General features: G+C 44.0%; 1 protein-coding gene across 8 annotated transcripts in view; it reads right to left on the reverse strand.

Moving 5' to 3' along the window:
- IKBKB (inhibitor of nuclear factor kappa B kinase subunit beta) overlaps window positions 1-19750 on the reverse strand; it is a 74287-nt gene that overhangs the window by 38472 nt on the left and 16065 nt on the right. For all 8 annotated transcript variants that reach the window (XM_042983374.1, XM_042983373.1, XM_042983375.1 and 5 more), the window contains exons 3-5: window positions 15325-15419; window positions 13809-13926; window positions 11153-11222 (exon numbers count right to left, since the gene is read on the reverse strand). In XM_042983374.1, coding sequence (XP_042839308.1) covers window positions 11153-11222; window positions 13809-13926; window positions 15325-15419 — 283 coding nt within the window. The remainder of the gene's footprint in view (window positions 1-11152; window positions 11223-13808; window positions 13927-15324; window positions 15420-19750) is intronic.

Genomic DNA, 19750 nt, shown 5'->3' on the forward strand with positions numbered 1-19750 from the left:
AATGCTGAGTGGGCTGGTTTAGGTTTGACTTCTTTGTTAACAGGCTTTGTTAACATTGAAATGTTAGATGATGCATCCTGAACACGAAGCTCTTCAATTCTAAAATCTTCATTTGAAGGCTTTTTACTTAAAAAAAAAAAAAAAAAAAAAAAAAAAGAAGGCTTTTTACTTGAACCCAAACCAAAGTACACTCATTGCCTCTTTTCTAAACGTTCAGGAATAACCTATCACTGGTTCAGACTTTTCATAATTAGGGAGGATCATTTGCCTACCTTATAATAACATGACATTGTGTTTATTTTTAAAACTGGATTTTAAAAATTAGACAGTATAAGTAACAGTAAGGAGTGAGCCACTTTTTATGGGTACCCTATAGTTTTAAAGTTCTTAATCTAAATTTAAAATTTTATATTTCTTCCTTATGGGAAAAACAAGCCACCATATGCACAGAATACACCGTAGGTTGGATTGGCTCTCCCACAGCCTCTGCGGTGAATTCCAAGAGTATCAGCCACTATCATCTTCCTCCTGTTGTTTCAAAAAAAATTTTTTTTGTACATTTTGGCTACAGTATTGGTGGTAGAATATATTATAATATGGATCATCTATACTTCTGATCTATTACTAGACCTCAACCACAGCCTTCTTTTTCCTCTTCCACCTCTTTGCCTGTAGGATGTACTGTATGTAGTCATGCACTTTGTATTAATATATTAGAAATCTACAAATGTGTTTTGTACTTTTTATACTGTTGGAGATTTACAATCAAAAGTTTTACTAGGATATTGAATAAATTTAGTCTTACTAGAAAATAAAAAAAATAGACATGTCTTCAGCATTATCAGCATTAAATATAATGCAGACATACAACATTTATTCTACATGGGTTTACTAATCAAATAAACTCGTATTATCTATATGATAATATGATATGAATATATGTTATCTATATTATATCATCAATAGGAAAAATAATCAGATGATGGCTGTCTTTGTCTAATGTCTCATAAAGTCTCTGTGGGTAGTCTAAACAAAAGTGTATGCTTCTAAAAATTATTAAATATATCCATTCATACATTTGCCAACATGAAGAATGCTGGTTTAACATGCAGTTCACAACAGCTTACATCTCAGTTTTCACTAGAAATTAGTTTGAAGGGTTAAAAATTCTAAATAATATGCAGTAAAAGCTACTGGAAATAATAAGAGAAACATCTCTGTACACAAGGAAAGGAGCGTGTGTGTTTTCGGTAAGAGAAGCTATGAGGAACAGAGAGGCATTTTTGTTAAGGGAAAAGAAATTTTGTCCTTAAGTGAGGCTACTTCAGAATGGGAAAGTGGGAAAAACACAGGACAAAATATGAATGTAAAAAAGACCTAGAATGTTTGTAAAAAAGGAATATTGGGAAAGGAATTTTATGTGTGGTCAAGTTGGCTAATATTAAAATTAATTTATCTGAGGGGCGTCTGGGTGGCTCAGTCAGTTGAGGTCCATCTCTCTTGCTTTAGGCTCAGGTCATGATCTCATCATTGTGGGATTGAACCCCGTGTGTGCTAGGTGTGGAACCTGCTTAGGGTTTTCTCTCTCCCTCTCTCTCTCAAAAAAAAAAAAAATTATTTGAATAAAAAAGGAGTATCAATATCAAAAATAAGATGGTACAAAATTTGAATTTGGTTTCTCTCTTTTAAAATGGCAAAGCTTTCTTGGACTACTGATCTAAATAAAGTCTTTCTGACCCTGAACTAACTAGAATTTTGCAGAGGGCTCCTGGAAGATCTCAAAAGATTTCTTCTCTCTCTTTATACAAAAGGGTATGTGAAACTAATTGGGTTTATTTGCTATGTTAAATTATATGGGAAGCATTGTTATATTAGGCGTAATACTAAGCTTTCTTTATATTATATTTCTGTAGGTATGTAAGTGTTCCAGAAACTGTATGAAATTCCTGGATCTCTATGTTTCCTATAATAATGTTATCAATAATAATTCCAGTTATTATACTAAAATGTTGTATATCACAGAAATTACTCAATTCCCTTATCAAATAAACTCTCGTCATTTTTAAGTCTTCATCATTTGCAGAAAGTTACTATTCTATTCTCCTACTCTGATGCTCTTATGGAAGTGTTTCTGCAGAAGTACTTCAAAGAGAATAGGTTTGTACTTGGGAAAGAACTTTGGCAAGTACAGGTTTCTGATAACTTTATGATCATAAAATTGTCCTCAGTAAAAATTTCCCGAATTAATCGGAGAACTGGATTCAAGCAGAACAAACATTAATTAAATGGGATTGAATGACCTGAGGAGGAGGATTATGCCTTTTGGTTTGAAATACTGCTGGTTCCTCGATGTTTTGTTTTCCTTTCCAGATTTAAGGAAACCTTCTTTTTATTTTTTTAAAAAATTTTAAATGTTTATTTATTTTTGAGAGAGAGAGAGAGAGAGACACAGAGTGTGAGCAGGGGAGGGGCAGGGAAAGGGGGAGACGCAGAATCTGAAGCAGTCTCCAGGCTCTGAGCTGTCAGCACAGAGCCCGACGCAGGGCTCAAACCCATGGACCATGAGATCATGACCTGAGCTGAAGTCAGATGCTTAACAGATTGAGCCACCCAGGAGCCCCTAAGGAAACCTTCTAAGCTATGCCTGACTTACAGCAATTTTATAAAGCATACCTTTGTAACAAAGGTATGAATGAAACATCTACTTTTTCTCCTTACCTGGTCCCTCCAGAATCCGGAAACTCTTGAGTATTCTTTTCATGGTAATACAGCTAGGTATTTGATAAGTCCAATAAGACACTGTTCTCCTTGTAACAAGACACAGTTAAAAACTTGGGCTATATTATCGAGGCCTTGACTGAAATGTTACATTTAAGAGAGATGTGTGTAGACTCAGATATGGCCAGACAGCTTCAAGGAACTGCTTGGAAAAATCACTGGGTACCTTGCTTATAAAAGGTTCCTAGCAGTCTTACCAGATGACTAAGAAAGGTCACTTACTGGCAGGCCCAGAAACCCCAGGATATTTAGGGGAAACTTGAGAAGAGAAAATTCACCTAAATTATAGGTACTGCAGGTAAAATCTGATGATAAATCCTTGGCTTGGCTTCCTGGCCTCAGAGACTGAAGAGTTCAATCTCATTCTTTATGAAGAGGTCCACAAAGCAGTCTTAAAAGGAGCTTATATGGCTAATCACTATTCTTGCTACACTGCCATAAGTAATCAGGCCAAGTTTAATGCAAACACATTAGTTTCACTGTGATCATTTTTAATTTAAAAAATGGGGATAACTGTAGAGAGAAAAATTGTTCACACTTTTGTAGATATTAGATTCTAGTCCTGTTAATTTTCTTTGAGGTTTTGTTATATACCCATAAACTAGATTGGATCCTAAATTCTTCTAGTTTCTTCAAATATTTGGCTATGATTCTCCAAACTAACATTTCTAATTTTCTTCCACCCATCTAATTTGGAATCAATAAAGACAAAGACTGCCCTTCAGTTTCCTTGGAAGAGACTACACCAGGTCTTCCTCTCCCAGATGGCAGCCAGGCTCTCTGACCAGGAAGAGAAATAGCTAATACCAAGGTAGACTACTCCCACCCAAGTCACTAGAGCAAGACTTCATACTTTAAACATGAAATCCTTTCTTCCTCCTTTTCTGTCCTTTACTCTGGCATTGGCCTGGAAAGATAACACCATCATCTGTATGTCCCAGGCCATTGCTAAGGGGGTAATCCAACCTCCAAACAACTGTTGGATGTACCACAATGCCGGTGATTCTGTAACTCTGTCACAAACTTCTGATTTCCAATGTCCCAGTTTCTCTGAACAAACTCTACTCCATCTCTATTGCATCAGACTCTCTAACCCTGGGGGTCCATTTCCCATTCTCTGGTTAACAATCCCAGGGTACCCAGGGAAGCTTGCATCCAGGCTCTACACAAAGAAAGGGACACAAGGCAAAGGTAACCAGAATAAAAACCACCTGTGTGGTATACAGACCCTTAAATTTTACTGGCCTTCATTCCAGTCCTGTGCCAAGGATCCAAATGGGAATTACCAGGAAGCATTCACGATTCAGTATTAGCTCCCTTTGGCAGATCCTTGCTTTCCTGGCTAGGAGTACATATGAGGCTATTATCAAGAAACTCTCCTTAACTCTTAAAGCAATAGCTGCCCAACAAAAATCCTTAGACTCTCTGCGCAAAGTTGTTCCTGATAATAGGACAGTCCTTGATTACCTTTAAGCTGAGCAAGGTGTCTGTGCTACGGCCAACACTACTTACTGTGCCTGGATTAACACTTCAGGGAAGTTGATACTCAGCTACATAAAATCACTGAACTAAGCCACTTGACTTAAGAAAGTGACTCAACACGGTCTGTCTTTATTTGATTTTGATTGGGTTAGGTCTTGGGGGCCATGGTTTTGAAGCGCACTCCAGACGTTGGGAATTATCCTGTGTGTAAAAATCATAGCAATCTCCCTAGCGTGCTGTATTTCCTCAAAAAGTTGTAAATGCATGTTCACAGCCACTAATCATCAAGTGATTGCCCTAAGACTGGAATGTCAAAAAAGGAATGAGGAGAATTACTGACTGAAAAAAATGTGAACCTGAAGCCATGACCTGTGCATTCCACATAGACTCAGCAAAAAGAAGTCATGACCTATGAATAATCACAGAGCGTCAGCAAAAACTGTTAGAACTTCAGAGCAGTAGCTGGGAGTGACACTGATGCCTTAAATTTTGATCACATCTCTCAGTTAAGCTCAAAGTCTGATCAAAAGGGAGGAACTGTAAAAAAGAGACAACAGGCCTAAAATGGAGTCAGTCACTTGTGCTAAGCCCATGTCACAAAACTGAAATTTAAGGGGGGCGTCTAACCTAACTGTAGCCTCAGCCTCTGCCAGGAATGTAATCTTAGCCTGGAATTACCTGGTGTGCACTAATGAGGTAATCTGCCTGATGGGGCCCCTGCCATCCTCCAAAGAAAGGTGACCTTACCTGAAACAATCCACTCTTTGCTAGTGACTTCCTTGTCCTGCCCCCTTCTGCCTATCAAAGTCTTTCATTTTGTGCAGCTCCTCAGAGCGCCTTTCTGTTTGCTAGATGGGGCGCTGCCCAATTCATGAATTGTTGAATAAAGCCAGTAAGATCCTTAAAATTTACTCAGTTGAGATTTCTTTTTTTAACATTTAACACTACTATGTGCCAGTCACTCTGGTGTCACTGGACTTTCCAAACAAAACAGATTAGAAAGCCAAGTGTGAACATGTGGAAAAAGATTTAATCTGGCTGAAGGTTTCTCAGCTAAAATAGCCCCCCAGGAAGGTAGCGAGGCAGTCACACCAACTGCTGAGAGAAAAGTGCACAATCGTTCTCATTTGTTCGACAAGTGCTAATGAAGTGTCTTGTGCTTCCTAGGTATTGTGGGAAATCTGACACCGAATCAAGGCATTTTCTTCACTCACTGCAGAGTCTGGTCAGCAGCCCCCAAAGCCAGAAGTCAGTCCTCAAGGTCAGCCACAGGCAGAGATCCAATAACAACAGCAGAGACACCAAGTACCAAGTGAGCACAGGAGGCAACAGGGGAGAGGAATGCCATGAGGAGAGCCACTGTGAGTGATGGGTCAGGGTGGGTCTAAAGCTGTGTCCCGAAAGACAGGAAGGCTTTGGGTCATTGGGCAGGTGCAGGAGCAGCGTTCTTTAGAATGCCCCCCTTTCGGCAGCGCCACGTGCAAAGGCTAGCAGGAGGGTTGAAAAGGGGGTTTTGAGAGCCACATACCTGCTAAGCTGGTGACAGCGGATTGAGAGAAATGTGAAGCAAAGAGGTTTAGCCTTGAAGGATTATGATGAAAGTGTCCTTTCAAAAGCATGAAAGATGGACGAGTAAGATGGGGCTAAAGAGGTCAGGTGAGGGATCATTGCAGTGATTTGCTATAACACTGAATTAGTGTGGGCAGTGGGAACAGAGAGGGAAAACAGGATATGTGGCATGAAGGAGGGCTGAAAGGCTCTGGAGCCTTTAAATGGGAGGGTATGGAACAGGAAGAGGGCAGGTTCTAAGAGACGAGATTCAGAATTGGCACTCATGGCTAGGTTACTGATGGGAAGATGGGTGGTGACACAGGAAAGGGATGCCAGGAAGGGATCTGGCTTAGGCAAGAAGTCTAGGATTTCCATTTGGTAATGATTTGTGGAGAAGTACATAGACATGGGTATGGAGCTGAGGATAAGGCTCAGGGTTGGATACACAGACTTTGGAGAGAATATGGTTGATAAAGATGTCACGAGAACAGCCTGACAAACAGAATATTAAAAAGCAGTAGGCAATCAGTTCAGGTGCAGAGAGAGACAGAGGGGATGGAGCAGGAATGAACAGAAAGCATCAAGACAAAGCTCTGGGGAAAGGAAATGCACTAGGGGAGAAGTGAGAGAAACCGGGCCATGCAGTCAGGCTGGGATGGAATGTCAAAGACATTCTGGGATGCCCATTCTGAAAACCTACCCTCTGAATAATGAAAATAGAATATTTAGTTAGAAGGGAACTTAGAGATCACCAAGCCCAAACCCTTGATTTTAAGTTTGAGAAAACGTAAGCCCAGAAAGTTACCCAGTTTTCCACAGAGAAGAAATGAAAAGATAAATGGACCATAAGGTACTTGCCTGAGGTAACAGCTCTGGGAAAATGGAGAAGCCAGGACTAAAAGCCAGTTGTCTTCTCTTCTATTATTATTATGTTCATTTATGCTTCCCAACATACTTTATATACAAATGGTCTCAATTTCTGACATCGAGTAGTCCCCTTGTGTTATAAATCCACACAATCAGAGAAACACTAAATAAATTTTGATTCCTAGGATAAGTTCTCTTCCCTAAAGCCCTGTATTCTCTTTGAAATCCTCTCTGCTTTTTAGTGTTGAGGTACTGATGCCTATAAGGAGCAGCTCAAACAGGGACAGAGATGGTGACTCAGAGAATGAAGCACAGATGAAAATGGGGAGTGGGGTTCCTGAAGGTTCAGAGGACAAGATGGTCAGTCCCCACAGTAAACTGGCCATCTGGAAAATCAAGGAAGATCTACTCAGACTTAAGATCTGATGAGCCCATGGTGATCACACAACTGGCCCACCCAACTGGCCAGGGCACAGGCAGGTCCCCGCCTGACAGTGGAGACACGGGCGTCCAGAAAGTGTCAGTCTTTCCCTCAACCTTGAGCGCTCAGCAGTTTGCGCCTCTGCTGGCAGAAGGAAATACACTCCAATGTTTTCCAAAGGCTAATGAGCAAGAGTGTTTAAATAGACTCCACTTAGATATAACTTCCTTGAGCTATTTTAGGGTTACATTATGCGGAAATCCAGATCATTTCCAGCTGCCTCTGCACCTGTCCCCAGATCACTTACCAGCATAGGAGAAACTGTCTAATAGGTCTGTCTGGCCTTTGTGCTCACCAGGAAACTGCTCATTTTCTCCTATGTATTCTGCAGTATCTTCTGGGCCAACTTAAAGTTCACTGGAAAAATCCTTTCTATGTCTATCTATTACCATGATACAGCTCTGAGTGGGCATCTCTGTAAGGTTTGTGGCTCAGAAGAAGTTTGGTTAAAACAGGTTTAATCCAGAAAAGAAGGCCATGAATTCTGGACCCAGTGGTCAAGGGTGTGGCTCTACCACTTATCTGAAGTCAACCTGGCAGAGAACAGCAGTGGCAACTCCAACAAAGGGAACACGGGGCCAGCACTTGGAACAAATTGGAACAAAATATGCTCAGGAAATGTTTCAGAATACAAAAGAGTTATGTTATATGAGCTCCGGGAGATGCCTCTGAACTTTGGCTCAGTGACGAGATCCTTGCAAAAGAAATAAACTTCATGAATCTTGTACACAAATCAGAAACGGAAATGAAAGTAAAATACAAGCTTATCAACAACCACAACCACAACACAACCACAACATCAGGGGATGGGATTGCTCCAAAAGGTGACGGACACAGGAATAGGTCTGAAGATGAACCATGTCCAGGAAGGGAAGTCTCACAAGGCAACCCTCTGCCCGGCTCACCGGATCCCAAATAAGGGTGACTGAGGTTTTTCAAAAGGGATGCTATTAATCCAAATCCAGAGGGGGAAGGAAATGAGAAGGAAATGAATATTTGCTGACCGTACATTACGCGAGGAGCAGAAAACACTGTGCTGGCAGCTTCTTGTATATCATCTCATTTTGTCCTCATAACCATTCTAATGAGGTGAGTGAGTCTCATTTTACAGCTAATAAAACAGATGTTCTTAAAAATTAGGTAACATGACTAAGGTCACAATGCCAATAAGTGTAAAGGCAGGTATTTCACCTGGGACTGTTAATAAAATGTGGACATCATCTTTTGTTTTGTTTTTTAAATAGGTCCTTACTCTTAAAAACTGAGAACAAACTGAGGGTTGATGGGGGGTGGGAGGGAGGGGAGGGTAGGTGATGGGTATTGAGGAGGGCGCCTTTTGGGAGGAGCACTGGGTGTAACCAATTTGACAATAAACTTCATATATTGAAAAAAAACAGAAAATTATACATAAAAAAATAAATTAAATAAATAAATAAATATGTCCTTAGTTATTTTAATTTCCTTTCCGATTTATTTCATTCACTTGGCAAATATTTACAGAGAGGCTACTATATAGGATACCACTATTCTAGATGCTGGAGACACAGCAATGACTAAAATCTCTGCTTTCAAGAATTTCATCCTAGAGTATTAGTACTTCATAGCCTCATTATTTCCAATTTTGGGTCACAGAGAGGAAAGATAGGGAACCAGTGACCTAAAGAATTTTAATATACATCCGCCTATAGGAGGGCTGAATTGCATGCACACTCGGGAGTTTACCAATCTTCATTATTCTGACTTATATATAACTTAAACACATACCCACAACTTCAATAGATAGTATGAAAGCTATCACACAAGCCAATGGTAACGGCATACAAAATGTGCCCAGACCAAAGAATATGCAATCAGTAGATGCTTTATTAACATCACTACAGAATCACTTAAGGAAGTAAAAGCTTTAGGAGGAAGTAGAAAGTTCTGTGTACTCTAGCCAAGAAATTAAAGACTTTCTTCATAACTATTTGCTAATATAATCAGTGAAAGAAAAATATTTGAGAGGATAACACTTAAAAAAAAATGACTTAAAGCTTGGGGCACTTGGGTGGTTCAGTGGTTAAGCACTGGTCTCTTTTTTCGGCTCAGGTCACTATCCCAGGGTTGTGGGATCAAGCCCTGTGTCGAGCTCCACACGAAGCATGGAGCCTGCTTAAGATTCTCTCTCTCTCTCTCTCTCTCTCTCTGTCCCTCTCCCCTGCTCATGTGCTCTCTCTCCCTCTAAAAGAAATAAATTAATTCTAAAAAATGACTTAAAGCTCTAACCAGAGAGAAATAAAATAAGTTTCCCATTAAGAGCAAAAGAATATTCCTCAAACTACTAACCAGCCTTTAGCCCAACTCAACAGAATAAATTAATAATTTGGCCACTGGGGTAACAAGACAATCAAGTGTTGTCTAAGCAAAATGTCAAGAAAACAGGTGGGATTCTCAACTGATAGACTAGGCCCTCTAGATAGACAGAGAGGGCCCTTCCAGTAGACTCACACAGGCCAACTCATGAAGGAATCAGTCTGGCTAGTGGTGGACGCCCACTCAAGTCAGATAAAACTGGTGCAATGTCAACTTGTCCCCACTGAGAACTCCATCCAAGGGACAAACACAGGATTCAGAGGGAGATGGAATTTTCTATGTCAGACTGTTTGGATCCTAACTTTATGTCATTGCTGGACTCTCCCCGCCTTCATTCCCTTTTTGCCCACCCTCTATGAAGAGTGACAGAGGGTAAGGGAGAGGTGGACCCACACTAGGAAGGCAGAGTGTTTCAGAGACTAGAGGCTCACCTACCCTTCCAGGGAAAGAGTTAGAAAACACAGCTTTACAGATGTGGCAAAATCGTAGCAACAGGTGAATCCAGCTGAAAGGTATGTGGGTTTCACCGTACTACTCTTTCAACTTTTCTATATATTTGATATTTTTCTAAAAAAAAAAAAAAAAAAAAAAGTTTGAGTAAACGAAAAGATAAAAGCATGTAGCTTCAGAGAGGCTGAGATGGAGAGGGTTGAAAAGTGGTATCAATGCCCATATCTAGGGGCAACTAGTCACTCAGTGACAAACTCTGGATAACTCTAAACTTTATAAATTATCAATCTGTACCAACAATCTTGGAAATTAAAAAAATAAAGAAAGAAAAAAAGGAGGCTTAGGGCCTGGCCTGCCTTTCTTTCTTTCTTCTTTCTCTTTCTTTCTTTCTTTCTTTCTTTCTTTTCTTTCTTTTCTTTCTCTCTCTCTCTCTCTCTTTCTTTCTTTCCTTTCTTTTTTAATGTTTATTTTGAGAGAGAGAGAGAGAGAGCAGGGGAGGGGCAGAGAGAAAGGGAGAGAGAATCCCAAGCAGCCTCCACGCATCAGTGCAGAGCCTGATGTGGGGCTTGAATTCACAAACCGCGAGATCATGACCTGAGCCGAAAACAAGAGTCAGACACTTAACCAACTGAGCCACCCAGGCATCCCTGATGTCTGTTTCCATAGGCTGGAACCATGTGCTGACCTAGAGCGGGCACCAGGGTCCAGGAGACAGTATCTGACCTCTGTGGTCTGAGGTCACTCTTCTCCCTGATCTACACTCTACACTCCCTCAGAGTGTAGCAGACACCCTCATCTGAGGACACTAACAATACCAAAGGATTGAACAAGAGCAGTTTTTCCTATGCTGTCAATGTGCAAGTGGAAAAATTAGTTGCCAAGGGATGAAATTCATTCAAATGACAACGTATTCTATTGCTGGCCTTTCCAGGAAAGCAGGGAGTGGAGCTTTTCAATGAGAAAGGAAATCTGTTATTCTATATACATCATCATTCACTTCATGACTTAGTCCGGAAGGAAGGGAAATCTATTTGAGTTCAGCGCCTGCCTGACTAGCCCCTTGGTGACAACCCCACCCTCTGTAAAGAACAGAGGACCAAAATATCTCCCCTCTGTGCTCCGCAAGAACTCACAGGGGCACCACACACCCTCCGTGGAGACCATGACCTGACTTCCAGGGCTGGGATTTACCAATGTCACTCAGCAAGGTGAGGATGGCTCCTTCCCGCAGGCCACAGCAGTTCTCAAACTGGTTCAGGTACTGTCAAGAAGTTGAAAAGAAGCATCAGAGTAAGCAGTCCCCTACCACCACCAAGTCCACAGTGTGTCTTCCCAGCTGAAGTCATGCGAGTGCTAACCCCAGCCCTGGGCTTTGAGGACCTAAGGCTGTCAAGACAGCCTGGGCAGCAGGTGGAGGAAGGAGGAAGCAGCAGTGCAACTCCCAGAAGTACTCCCGTACTCATCGGTGAGGTGTCTGAGTCATTCTAAGATGAGAGATTTTTCTCACCTGAGCTGCAGTTCTGAGGGAGGCAGGCCAGAGGCCACACTCGGTGACAATGGGACCACTACTCCCCAGAGTCCCACAGAGGACAGGGTGAAGGCACTCACTGAAAACCACCCTCTGACCATTTCCTCCAACGTGGCCTTGCCAGCGGGATGATGGTGGTGGTGGGGAATATTTAATGAGCACTTATGACATGCCCAGGACCTGGCTAACCTCTGCACAGATTAGCTCAGTAAAGCTTTACCTACATGGTCTCATTTCATCCTCCCACTGCCACTGAGGTGAGTATCTCACAGGTGAGGAGCCTGAGACTGGAGGGGTTCAGTGATCTGTCTGTTCACAAAGCCATTCCAGGGCAGTGCTAGAATATAAAGCCATGTCTATCTGAGGCCCAAGCCCAAACACTTGTTCTCTCTGCCCTCCTGGCCCTGGCTCAATATGCTGCTGGCAGCTGGCCTCGATTGAAGACAGCAGAGAAAATAACTTCCCACTCGAGGATCAAAGTTATTAACTAGCATTTATATCCAAGAATATCCAAGAGTCTGTTGCCTGAGCTGGGCATACACACTTCAGTCTTCTAATCAGTTCCTGCTTCCACATTTGCTCATGTGCTGGCCAAGCTTGCCTTTCTGTGCCCAGGGCAGTAGGTTTTGAACTCTTGAGAAGAGGGAAAGATAGGCTACCTCATTTGGAGAACAGAGAGAACAGAGATCCCAGGCCCTTTGGGCAGCAGCGCCCTCCCTGCGCATCCCCCTAGGAGGGAGCAGCATGGACAAAGGCCCCTCAGAGTGCAAGGGCTTCCTGCCTCCCACAGATCATCTCGTGCCCCATGCCAGGTCATTTACACTGAAGTGCGTCATCTTCTTCCATGGCTAACTGGCTCTTTGCTGCCTACACGATCAAGTCTCAAGTTCTCTGCTGGGCTTCAGAGCCCTCCATAATCTGGTCACATCTCACCAACCCCCCTCCCCCTGCCTTCTAAGGACCATCTACTCAACTGTAACAACATGACTCTATCCCTATTTTAAATAACTCATTTAGTAATCGGATGATTGTCAAAGGTTACGAAAATAAAGAGGAAAATCGAAGCATTGTCAAATTCCCCATTTCTCATCCGTTATCAGTTCCCTGCTTGTAGGTCATGCCAATGACTGTTCACATCCTGCTCTCACACTCCCAGGATCTGCCCACCTCCCATGGCAGGAGAAAGCCACTTGGGCAGATCAACACTCATGGAAAGTTTCCTTCACAAAAAGAAGGCGGAAGGGGTCAGAAAAGTAATGAGAACAGCCCATGATGCTGGGTCCAGGAAACTGCCATGTCAAGATAGAAGAAATGTCTGGGTATCCTGCCTAACCCCCCCTCCCCCGCAACCTGTTACAATATAATGGCCCTTCTTCTAGAGTGAAAAGTTAGGGGAAAAGTACACTAACAGAGCGATCTCTTTTTTAGCACAAAAACAACTCTGTTGTCCAGAGCTTTTATTTTTCCTCACACTATGTAGCATCATTTGGTTTCACAGATGGATAGGTGGCCCACAGTGGGGCTCCCACAGACTGTGACCAAAGCAGCTCTGCCACTGCAGCCATGTGAGACCTGGTCATCGGCCTCAACATTCTGGGCCATGACATCCATCCTTCACATGGGAATCATAGTTTTACCAACATCACAGGGTTGTTGAAAATCAAACAAGGCAACATATAAAAGCAGGTGGTGTTTCAGACAATGCTGGGGTGGTGGGCAGACACGACCGCACCTGAGACAAGGGGCTGCCGTCAGGCACCCTGAAGTGTACGTCCTAGCAAAGAGAAGTTAATGTGCTAGAGGGACAAATGCCCAGAAGATGAGTCAGTGGTGGCTCTGGGGTTTTATCCCAGTCCCCTGATTACTAAGCCAGCCCCTTCCTGTTCTACTCTGTGACCCCGTGTGCAGTGCCACCACATCAGTAGGAGAAAATCCCTCCTAATAAGGACAGCGGTGACACTGACACTAAAGGACTGCAGTGGCTCTGACATGCCTAGGGAAGAAAAGTTTGTTTTGGAACTTGTCCAGTCCTTCCCCATCCTCAAAACCTGGTGATCTTTTCCTTGTCATTTTAGTAATCACTGTGCAGGACATACAGCAAGCCCTTCCCTGTCTTTCTCGTAAGAGCTTCTGATTCAGTCTCTTGATTCACATCACACGCTTGTCACCCCACCCTGAGCATGGATGAGGGGGATCTGAGAAGGGAAAGCAAGCCAGAGTCACCGTGGCTGCCTGAGCTTCCTGGTGATAAAAGGGGTGAAAGGCCTCTCCACCACTCCCTGCCCAGACAGGCTGTGTCCCGCCACCCTGAAGTCTCACCTTTCGGAGATCTCCTCCTTGGCAGTACTCCATGGCCAGCAGAGGCAAGTCATTGGGAGCCAAGTTCTGCATCCCCTCAGGGACATCCCGGGCAGCTACCACATTGGGGTGGTTCAGCCTAGGAAGGAGAAACCAGTGAGGGAGACACCCAAACTTCAGGCTCAAACCCATTTCCTGCTCTGTCCATGTATCAGCAAAGCTTTACAACAAAGGCCTGGACTGGCTCAGGGCCCTCAGGAATTAGCAGGAGGACAGAGGTCAGGAACTGGCTATTTACCTTGGTGCCCGGTCAGTTAGCATCTACCCAGCTCTACTTTCAGCACCACGAGCGCAAGGACTGTGAGTGCAACATGTGCAACTGAATTTTCTTTAGAGTGCCTCATATCAAGTCCTCACTGTACTTCAAAACTGCTTCTAAAAGCAGAGAAGGTAGAGGGACTTCCAATCTCATGCCATTCCAGTGGGGATGGGGTGTGCGTGTGTGTGTGTGTGTGTGTGTGTGTGTAAACAAGGTGATGCCTCCCCTTTTTAAGAGGTTCATGGAGGGAGCACCTATTTGAGGTCTTGCAAAATGACTGGGTTGCGAGTATACCTCAACGCTTACCTAAACCCCTCACTACCTGGGAGGACAGCAACCATCCCGGGACTGACAGACAGCCCCTGTCTCCACACTAGAGGAAGAAGTATTGGTGATTGTTTTACAATGGTGGAGAGTCACACACCATCTTGGAATTGGAAATATAAGGGGGAAAAAGCATCTTTGCTGACAAAGGAAAATTCACTGTAACTGCTATTTTAAATTATTTAATATAACAAATAAAACTGACCAGGGGCGCCTGGGTGGCTCAATCAGATAAGCGTCCAACTCAGCTCAGGTCATGATCTTGCAGTTTGTGAGTTCGAGCCCCACATCAGGCTCTTCACTGACAGCTCAGAACCTGGAGTGTGCTTCTCATTCTCTGTCTGTCTCCCTCCCTCCGTCCCTCCCTCTCTCTCTGCCCCTCCCCTGCTTGGGCTCTCTCAAAACTGAATATTGGGGCACCTGGGTGGCTCAGTCGGTTAGGCGGCCGACTTCGGCTCAGGTCATGATCTCACGGTCCGTGAGTTCGAGCCCCGCGTCGGCCTCTGTGCTGACAGCTCAGAGCCTGGAGCCTGTTTCAGATTCTGTGTCTCCCTCTCTCTGACCCTCCCCCGTTCATGCTCTGTCTCTCTCTGTCTCAAAAATAAATAAACGTTAAAAAAAAAAAAAAAATTAAAAAAAAAAACTGAATATTAAAAAAAAAAAAATAAAGAAGAAACAACTGACTAAAAGCACTTAGCAGCCACTCCTCTAGAAGTCATGTTATCCTGAGGGACTGAGACTTATGACTCTTTTCCAGAGGCAGCAGGTGCGGCTGTTGCTCCAGAGGGCTCTCTCCAGATGTCACTTCAATGCCCCAGGGCTCCTCAGCTCCTGCAGTCTCTTGGTTCCCCTACAATGATGGCCCTACCTTGGCTTGGTGCACTAGGCCCTCACCTTCTCATGATCTGGATCTCCAGGCACCACCGCTCTCGATTCCGGGGGCTGAGCTCCTGCCGGCACTGCTTGATAGCAATCTGCTCACCTGTTTCCTACAGAGAGAATGTGCACAGGGACAAGATTAGCAGCACTAACATCCAAGCTCACCCACAAAGCCATGAGTCAAATCTAAATTTGTCTCCTTAGGGCCCAAAGCACGGATCACATCACCTCTGGGATACCAAAGCTCACTTTGAGTATCCACTGATAGATGTCCCCAAGTCACTTGCCAGCCTGTTAGGCTGGCCTCCATACTTCCACCTCTCCCATGTTTCTCTCTCATTTCTACCCATCCAGAGTCTAAACCAAGGCCTTGTTTGGTTCCCAACTCCTCCATGAAACCTCTGCTGGCCATTCCTGCTGAAGAGATTTCTTTCTCACTCCTCTGAGCCCCAAATGCTAGATGGAACCATATGAAATTGCTAGTATTGACCATTTTGACCTACACAAATGGCATTTCCATATGATTCAACCTAACAGTTAATGCCACACTGCCGTCCTGTTTCATGCAAGACTTTTGTGTCTCCAGGGGTGCCTAGGTGGCTCAGCGGGTTAAGCGCCAACTTTGGCTCAGGTCATGATCTCATGGTTCGTGAGTTCAAGCCCCCATGTCGGGCTCTGTGCTGACAGTTCAGAGCCTGGAGCCTGCTTTGGATTCTGTGTCTCCCTCTCTCTCTGCCCTCCCTTGCTTGAGCTCTGTCTCTATCTCTCTCTCTCAAAAATAAAATAAACATTAAAAAAAATTAAAAAATAAAAAAGTCTTGTCTCTCCAGAGAAAAGGCAAGCCTAGCATAGCAGCTGGAACGCAGGATGATTCAATTCAGCATTTACTAACTCTGTGACCTTGGGCAGAGTACCTGGTCCGACTCAGTTTCTTCATCTGTAAAATGACAATACCTACGTCCACCTTTCACAGGGCTATCATGAAGCTGAGCACCTAGCAGTGCCCAGCCCTTAGTAGGTGTTCAATAACACTACGAGGAGCAGACCTATGTCTCTTATAAGTGCTCCTGGCATTTAAAATCCTCTGAACCTTGGCTCTACCCTGCCCTTCCCAGCCACTCTCCCAAGAGTGCTCCACCCGAGGCATCTGACACTGTAGCTGGATTAGACCACCTATCCAATCCTGTGCTTTTCTAGTCTATGTTCTTGCTCATGTGGGTGCCCAGGCACGATACAAGCCCACCTCAAGGGGCTCTTACCCGGCTCTCCAAACACGCAATTCCTTCACTGCACATACCAACCAAAGACTTATTTTCTGTAGAGTCATAGGGTTGTTTTCTCTTTGTTAATTTATAGGCTTCTCCATCTTCATGCACTTTAACCTCTTCCAGGGAACTAGGACAATGCCCTCAGCTGGGGGGTTGTGAATGGAAAAGAAGGCAATCAATAAAATGTTTTTGAATAATTAACTGACTGCCGGAGTCCTGAGGATTAACTCATCCCTTTTCCTTGGTGCTCTAGGCAGCACCAAGGAGCCCCAGGGGACAACCTGAAAGGGGAGGCTAACTGGCTGACAGCAGCAGGGACAGCGGCTCTGGCCTCGGGTGCTCTCACCACCACAGGGGGGTCACCACTATACTGCTGTCACCTCCTCAGGCTGATATGGAGGCCTCCAGGATAGCTGAGGGACAGCAGGTGCCTCTGGCTATGCCTTTGGTGGCACCAGCCTGAAAGCTGGTCCTGATGTCAGTGAGCAAGCTGACTTACACCAGTATCCTGTGTGTTCTGTGTACCTGCAGGGAGAACCTCCCCAACAGCCTTAAGTACTGGGGGAGAGCCACAGCCTGCATGATGGCTACAGGAAATCCCTCAACAAGAAAGATTTTAGAACGGTAGCAAAATTCTACTATTTGCCCAACTGAAGGATATTCTAGAGGCCCTGACAGTCCATTTTGTCAGTTTTGCCATTTTATGAAAATGCATATTGAAAAGAACCATAATTCTTGTAAGTGCAGCGATTCATATGACGCTGAATGGGACTTAAGACACATGGAAAACTGTAGCAAGATCTCCTGGTGTGCACGTGGCTGTCCTTAGGGCAGCAGAACTGCATCGCGGCCACACATTTACCAAACTGGCAATGACCCTGGTGGGAACACAGGCCCACCCAGTAAGAAAACGAAAAATGGAAGTCTCCAAACATGAGCAGAAATTGTTTAACCAAACCACTGTATCACTGATCATTAGATTAATCCCTAAAAGGGATTCAGAAATAAGGTTGAAGCGTCTTCTGACTACAACACCTCCACAATACTCTCTGAAGTTGCTTCTGTCAAATGCCACTACTGCTGTGGTTAAGCTGTGTGTTGTGCAGTTACCTCACCTGCCTAGTTTTTTTTTGTTTTTTTTTTTTTAACAGCGCTATTGAAATATAATTGACATACCACACAATTCATCCATTTAAAGTATGCAGTGTAACAGTTTGGGGTATGGTCAGAGTAGTACAACTAAAACCACAATCAATTTCATCCCCCAAGGAAATCTTATACCCATGAGCAGTCACTCTCCATTTTCCCCCAGCCCTTTGAGCAAGTACAACCACGAATCTACCTTTTATCTCTATAGATTTGCTTGCTCTGAACATTTCATATAAATGGTATCACACAATACGTGGTCTTTTGTGATGGCTTCTTTCACTTTGCAACAACAAACACTCCTTGGTGCCGCATATGGTAGCAGACATGGATAACCAGATTCTGCTGTATTATTCACACGGAGCTATTAGACCCTGATCTTTGGTCTAGATCCCGAGGTACTCTGAAGAAGAGCTCACCTCTTTGAAAACTCGTAAATCCTATTGTTACTGAACAAATTAGTACAGTTGTACAAGTGCACTTGGGTAGAAATCCATCTAATACTTTTCATTAGGGAACATGTGAAATTCCATTTCTTCAATCAATGTACAGACTGTATTATATCTCACAAAATGTTATACTCTCTACATCATGAACTTCCTGATTTCTCTGTCTGTTCTCAAACTGATTTCAATTTATTTTCAAGTGTCACTTCCCCTTAGCATGGAGACTCAAACATTTTTGCCCAGTTCTACAGTAACTTCATCAACAGAAGTGCTGACATGCCATTAGAGATGCTTGATTCTGGTGATGTGGGATCCCCATGGAAACTGAGAGTGGAATGCACCCCAGTTCTACAAATGATGGGCCAAATGTAAAACAAGGGAATAATGCTGAGGGAGTCCATTTAGCATGTAATGTTTTGATGGACAGTCTGATAAGTAACAGTTTAGTAGAAGATTTGCAATTCATGGTTTGTTACCACAGAATGACTCAGAGTTTAAATCAAGATATTTAAGGGAAGGGGCCAACATGGTGGAGAAGTAGGGGGATCTGGAGTTCCCTTGTCTGTCAAAAAAAGCAGTGTTGAGGCCAAAGGACTTTGAACTTCAAGAGTCCGGGTGGTGAAGTGACAGAGATGCTTCCAGGGACCCACCGGGACAACCTACCGGGCCATACGTGCGTGATTGTGAACTGGGAGAGATAAAATGAACAGAGGAGAGGGATCTCCTCCTGCAGAGAGACAAAGGGAAAAGAAAGAGAGGCTGGGGAAGCATAGGACTATATCTGGACAAGAGAAAACCATGGACCGGGACAGAGAGAGCCCTAACTGCAGGGCTTTCACTGGATGGGATGGGCTGCCCTGTTCATGCGCCTGGGGAGGAGGGGAGCCAGCCCCAGGCTTGGTAACTAGTTCAGAGTGCAGTCCGCAGTGGGAGAAAGCAATCCCCTCCCTAGAGTGCTGTGGGAAGTATATATCCGCTCAAAGGAGCAGCACTTCCCCAAAACTGGGGTGGATGGAATGGGAACCTTAAAGACATTGGGGTTTAAGTCCCAGCTGGGAGCCAGGGAGTCATGGAGGTCGGTGGAGCAGGACAAACTGCCTCGTTTGCACCCCTGGCACAGTGAGGACGGCTCGAACAGAGTGCTTTGGGATACCAAGTCCGGGTAGGAGACATTGGGGTATCGCCATTTTTCTCTCTACCACCACCAAGGCAGGGCTTCAGGGATTGGACAGCAGGACGGCAGTGGAGGCAGGATTCGCCTACACCAAACCACACCCCTCCACGATGGGTAACTGCGTATCTACTGGAGATAGATGCTGTGGAACCAGATGGACCCTTACTCCAAGCCAGCGCTGTTGCATTGCCTAGTTTAATTCTTGCACAATTCTTATTATATAGATATATTCTTCTTTCCTTTTCTCCTTCTTATGTCTTCCCTCCTCTAGTCTGGTTACTTTGGTTGTTGGTTTGTTTAAGCAGACATACTTAATCCATTCTCTTGATACATGTTCTACACCTCCTTCTTTATTTTCCTTTCTCTCACTCTGGATTAAGCCGTATAGTTTCTGTCTGGTCAATTTT

The sequence above is a fragment of the Panthera tigris genome, chromosome B1 (genome assembly GCF_018350195.1).
Source record: "Panthera tigris isolate Pti1 chromosome B1, P.tigris_Pti1_mat1.1, whole genome shotgun sequence".
NCBI lineage: Eukaryota > Metazoa > Chordata > Mammalia > Carnivora > Felidae > Panthera > Panthera tigris.